The sequence below is a fragment of the Dicentrarchus labrax genome, unplaced genomic scaffold, assembly GCF_905237075.1.
Source record: "Dicentrarchus labrax unplaced genomic scaffold, dlabrax2021, whole genome shotgun sequence".
NCBI lineage: Eukaryota > Metazoa > Chordata > Actinopteri > Moronidae > Dicentrarchus > Dicentrarchus labrax.
In genome coordinates, this window is record NW_026136701.1 from 22,851,268 (window position 1) to 22,857,858 (window position 6,591).

General features: G+C 34.8%; 1 protein-coding gene across 8 annotated transcripts in view; it reads right to left on the reverse strand.

The window, feature by feature from the left end:
- The window catches only part of LOC127369461 (sodium- and chloride-dependent GABA transporter 3-like), a 32,711-nt gene extending 32,504 nt beyond the window's left edge, over window positions 1-207 (reverse strand). For all 8 annotated transcript variants that reach the window (XM_051410931.1, XM_051410926.1, XM_051410917.1 and 5 more), the window contains exon 1: window positions 32-207. In XM_051410931.1, the coding sequence (XP_051266891.1) occupies window positions 32-188 (157 nt within the window). In that variant the 5' untranslated portion in view covers window positions 189-207. The remainder of the gene's footprint in view (window positions 1-31) is intronic.
- Between the last annotated feature and the right edge of the window lie 6,384 nt (window positions 208-6,591).

Consider the following 6,591-nt stretch of genomic DNA (forward strand, 5'->3'; position numbering starts at 1 on the left):
CTTTATTAAAAACAGAGTTTACAATATTCACCTCCACCGTTCTTGTAGCAGAGGTAAGGGAATCTCCACACGTTGCCCAGACCGACCACATTTCCTGCAACAACCAGAATATATTCTCTTTTACTGGCCCACTGTCCTCTGTCTCCAGCCCTCTTCTGTTTTTCTGTTTCTCTTCTTTGTCTGTTCATCTCAAGATCAAGTACGTCAACCCCTTGTGTTTTATGGTAAAGTACTGTGAACTGATCCTTCTTTCTGTGTATTTTCTTAATTATAATACAAAACCAGTTATAGTGTGGAGGTGTATACCTTGCTGTTTGTCAAGAGCCAGGGGGACCTTTTAAAGAGTCATGAATCCTGACTTAATACATTTAAACATACAGTATAAACGGATCTTTGTTGCTTTTGTTACGTGTCTTTTCTCAATTTGACTACATCCTGGTCTAAAGCTAAGCAGCATTTTTTTTTTAAATACAAACCCAGTAATTGTGTTGTTCAGGTCTAATGTTGATTTTTTTATTTGCAAATCTTCCAAAGATCTCTTCAATTTGTGTAAAGGTGCTTTCATCAAAATATTAAATTCCTCTCAGTGACCGGTGTCATTCTTTCTACAATGGAATCAAATATTTCTTACCAACTCTGTTGCAGAAGTTCCCATAAATGTGTAGGTTGCTTTGCTTTCACTCTTCTGTCTAGTTCATCCCAAACCAGCTCAATGGGGTTTAAGTCTGGTCACTGAGCCGGCCACTCCATGTTTTCAAGCCTACCATCTTGTTCTTTTTTCTTAAGGCAGTTCTGGCATAGCTTGGACCTATGTTTTGGATAATTATCTTGCTATATGATGAACCCCTGACCCACTAGGCGCAGAGGGTATGCATGGTGCTGCAGAATGCTGTCGTAGTCGTTTTGGTTCGGGGTGCCTCTCACTCTGTACAGGTCACCGACCCTGGATCCAGCAAAACAGCCCCAGAGCATCACGCTATCTCCTCCATGTTTGACAGTTGATGTCACACACTGAGGAACCATCCTTTCGCCTACTTGGCGGCGTACAAAAATCCTGCGTGATGAACCGAAGATTTTAAATTTTGATTCATCCTTCTTCCAGTCTTCAGAAGTCCATTGGCTGTGTTTCGTGGCCCAGGCAAGCCTCTTTTTCTTATTCTGACCTCTTAGCAATGGCTTTCTTGCTGCAACTCAAACCTGCAGTTCAAAGTCTTCTCTTTACAGCTGAAACTGAGACTTGCTTATTGCGACCACTATTAAGCTGTGCTTGAAGCTGTTGTCCTGTGAGCCGCCTATCACTCAAGCTGTTGACCCTCAAAAAACTTGTTTTCTGATTCTGTTGTGGCTTTGGGTCTGACAGACCTCTTCCTGTCAGAGTATCCCCCAGTTTCTGAGTGCCTTTTGATGGTGAAGGACTCAAGGCTTGATCAACATTTCTGAAATATAAATTATTTTTCAGCTTTGGGTAACCTCTTTTTTTTTTTTTTTTTTTTACCTCTGGCAGTTCACCCCATACTTTTGTACCATTTCAAGCTATTCATTGGACTTGAACTGCTTGAATTTCAATAAAAAAATGGTGGTGTTCTAAAACTTTTGACCGGTAGTGTAGATGGAAACCGAGTGTCTGCTCTACATCACAGAAATACCCTGGTTATAAGAGCCAATATTGAGTAAACTTAAGACAAGCTTGTTATTAGCTTGAAACAAAGTCAAGATGGCGCCCCGGACAGGAGCCTCAGTTTGTCCTCTTTGGGCATTTATTTAAGTATCCGCCCATTTTGGACATATTTTCTTTATATTAGTACAGAGCGTCTTCTTTTTATTTATATTTTTCTACACTTGATAGTGATTCTAATGCACCAATGTACCAAGGCAAATTCCTCGTATGTGAAAACTTACTTGGCAATAAACCTGATTCTGATTCTATAATATTTAAAGGTAGTTATTTTCAGTTTTATTACTTATTCATGTACATTTTGTCCTTCTGGAATCCTGTCTAAATCCTGCCGAAGACCCAGCCTGGAAGAAGTTGGAGAAGTGGAAACCATTGTTGAACTGACAGCGTCTCCGTCACACTTTTGCTGTAGTAGCAACTTTAGAGGTCTGTAGAGACAAGTTAGCTACATATGCACAACAAACATATACAAACTTATACTAAATATCGAATGAGGATATTTAAGTGATAAAATTCTGTTCATGAAGTGACTTTAACAGGCTTTATATTTTAAATAACAAATGAAATGGAGCAATGTGGAAATAAAATGTCACTTGTAAACACTATTACAGACAATGCAGACTAATGTAGTGTTATTCCCTAAACCAATCTCTGCGTGCAGTCTAACACATTAACAATGAAAGTAAATCTACACGCCTCTATAATAACCAAGACACAGCTGTCAACTAATGGGCTTAGTTGGACGTTGAGACCTGTGGTGCACAGTTGAGTAGCAAGGTGGTGGGGGGGTACAAATACAGTACAGTAATACAGTATGTAAATAATACAGTATGTATGTAAATCAGTATTATAAACGAACACCTCTGCCTGCTTTCTCCCTCTGAAGCAAAGTAGCAGAATGTGTAAAGGATAAAGAGTACAAAAGCAGCTCATATTACTGAATAACCCCTCCATTCCCATAGAGGATGAACAGCAGACAATGTGGTCTTTGGGGACTAGTTGTTCAGTGACAACCAGACTGGCCTGTTAGCTCGCACAGAAGCACCACGCCCTTACGCTGAACACACAAGTGGGCCAGTAGAACTGGTATTTGGATTAGCTAAGCACTCCAACATGAAAAAGGATATCCTCCACTGTTTCGGGGAGTGGCCAGAAAATGTGTGCAGCCACTAGTGGTTTGCCATGGCTTTTTTTTTTTTTCCATTATAGCATCTGTTGAGTGAGGTCAGACACGATGCATTTTTATTTGGGAGGAGGTCTCACAGCTGCAGCTCCCACAGCATACAGTCTTAAAGACAGCTGAGTCACAGGCTCCAGTAATATTCTCTTTTGGGTATTACAAATGCACCAGTGTTCATTGTACTCTCCTTACGTTTTCCTTAAAGCAGCTCACGTAATGTATCAAAATAAATGTCATCGTACTTGCCCCAGTGTGTCATTGAATCACACTTTTTTCATCATTTTGTGTTTCATTTCACACATATTTCCTTGAAATATAGTGTAACATATTTGTCATCCTGGAAAACCTTGAGTGGTGATCAAGCTGTAGATTGTATAACAAAGCTTGCCTGCACGCCGCGCATATTTATTGATGGATCTGCAAATAGGTTGATGGGATTATAAAATTTAGCGTGACAGATGATTACACATTTTCCACATTTTTTCCCTGAACTAAACCATTTTTTTATTCTATTTTACTCTAAAAGTTGTAAGAAATGTCTGGAATTCTACAAATGAATATAAAAAATACAAGATTGCTTTATGGTCATAAAACATTTTTATATTATTTTTTGATCTGATGTGACATTTCAAGTATTTATTTTGCTGGATTTGTCCAAAACAGATATTTCTGTTATGTTATTTTAGGCATTCATCCAGCATGTGCTCAATTAATTTGCCACAAAATTTACTATACAAAACAAAATGAAATGTAAAACTACACATACTGCAACAGAAGACTCACTCCCACAACTGCTGCTCTTAATACTGCATATTATCATTTGGTTAGACGTTTGCTGTTAGTCCACCACATTTCAAGAGGAAATACTGACTCGTCCTTTGTACTCTTTTAAATTGGAGAGCTGCAGTCACAACTTTATTTGGAGAATTTAGTGTAAAACAACCTGTGAGCTCGTAAAAATCATATTCACTGTTAAAGTTTAACTCATACGTGGAGAAGTCAGATGACTACAAGATTGTGACAGCAGCTGTTCTGCAGTTCTTATAAAAGGTTCAGACAAAGGAGTCTTTAGGTCTGTTTTACCTGCTGCATTATGTCCCAACAGTGGAGCATAACTATACATTTCCTCACAAACTTTTTTTTAGGTACTTATAATTCTACCCTACTACATTTAAAAAACAAATATTGCACTTTTTAGTCCACTCCACTTATTGGATATCTATAGTTACTAATTGTATTACAGATTAAGATTTTTCATACAAAATAACTTGACCAACGTTAAAATACTTCTTAAACAGTAATATAACAACAATAATCTTTGTACATATTGTTATATAGGACTAATAATAATAAGACTGACAGAGGCCATTCAACTAGTATGAAGAACTAGTATTTTTTATTTGATTGTACATTTTACTGACTTTTGTACTTTCACATAATTACTTATGTGACTTTTACTTTATTATCTTTTACTTTTTACATTTCCACATTGTGACTTTGCTACTTTTAATCAACTTAAAGGATCCAAATACTTCTTTCAACACTGATTATGTCCCGAAAAATGCATTCAGATCCTTTACTTAAGTAAAAGTATCAATATGAGAGTATAACAAAAATACTCTTTTCTGAGTAAAGGTACTATAATACTAATAATAATACAAGAAAAAAAGTCATTTTAATGAGAAAAAAGCTTCGATAGAGTTAATAAGATCTGACGAGAGCAGCTCAACCAAACAGCAGCCTCAGCCTGAGCCCAGCAACCGCTGCTTGTCTCAGTACAATACAGTGAACAGGTAAACTAACGTATTGATCATTTCATTGTTAAACAGTTTTGCTGGCTGAGCCAACAGGCTGACAGTTCTCATAAAATTACTACTTTATTCTCGTAATATTACGACTTTATTCTCGTAATGTTATGACTTTATTCTTGCAATGTAACAACTTTATTCTCGTAATATTACGACTTTATTCTCGTAATGTTACGACTTTATTCTCGCAATGTAACGACTTTATTCTCGTAATATTACGACTTTATTCTCGCAATGTTATGACTTTATTCTCGTAATATTACGACTTTAGTCTCGTTATGTTATGACTTTATTCTCGTAATATTACGACTTTATTCTCTCAATATTATGACTTTATTCTCGTAATGTTACGACTTTATTCTCGTAGACCTAATATTATGACTTTATTTTCGTAGACCTAATATTATGACTTTATTCTCGTAATATTTTGATTTTATTCTCGCAATATTATGATTTTATTCTCGCAATATTATGACTTTATTCTCGTAATGTTACGACTTTATTCTCCTGGACCTAATATTATGACTTTATTCTCGCAATATTACGACTTTATTCTCGTAATGTTATGACTTTATTCTCGTAATATTATGATTTTATTCTCATAATGTTATGACTTTATTCTCGCAATATTACGACTTTATTCTCGTAATGTTATGACTTTATTCTCGTAATATTACGACTTTATTCTCATAATGTTATGACTTTATTCTCGCAATATTACGACTTTATTCTCGAAATATTATGACTTTATTCTCGTAATGTTACAACTTTATTCTCGTAGACCTAATATTATGACTTTATTCTTGCAATATTATGACTTTATTCTCGTAATGTTACGACTTTATACTCGTAGACCTAATATTATGACTTTATTCTCGTAATATTTCAATTTTATTCTCGCAATATTACGATTTTATTCTCGCAATATTATGACTTTATTCTCGCAATATTATGACTTTATTCTCGTAATGTTACGACTTTATTCTCGTAATATTATGACTTTATTCTCGTAATATTTCGATTTTATTCTCGTAGACCTAATATTATGACTTTATTCTCGCAATATTATGACTTTATTCTCGTAATGTTACGACTTTATTCTCGTAGACCTAATATTATGACTTTATTCTCGCCACATTATGACTTTATTCTCGTAAAGTTACGACTTTATTCTCGTGGACCTAATATTATGACTTTATTCTCGCAATATTACGACTGTATTCTCGTAATGTTACGACTTTATTCTCGTAATATTTTGACTTTATTCTCGTAATATTTCGATTTTATTCTCGTAGACCTAATATTATGACTTTATTCTCGCAATATTATGACTTTATTCTCGTAATGTTACGACTTTATTCTCGTAGACCTAATATTATGACTTTATTCTCGCAACATTATGACTTTATTCTCGTAATGTTCGCTTTATTTCGTAGACCTAATATTATGACTTTATTCTCGCAACATTATGACTTTATTCTCGTAAAGTTACGACTTTATTCTCGTGGACCTAATATTATGACTTTATTCTCGCAATATTACGACTTTATTCTCATGGACCTAATATTATGACTTTATTCTCGCAATATTACGACTTTATTCTCATAATGTTACGACTTTATTCTCGCAATATTATGACTTTATTCTCGTGGACGTAATATTATGACTTTATTCTCGTGGACCTAATATTATGACTTTATTCTCGCAATATTATGACTTTATTCTCGTAATGTTACGACTTTATTCTCGTAGACCTAATATTATGACTTTATTCTCGTGGACCTAATATTATGACTTTATTCTCGCAATATTACGACTTTATTCTCATAATGTTATGACTTTATTCTCGCAATATTACTACTTTATTCTCGTAATATTATGACTTTATTCTCGTAATGTTACGACTTTATTCTCGTAGACCTAATATT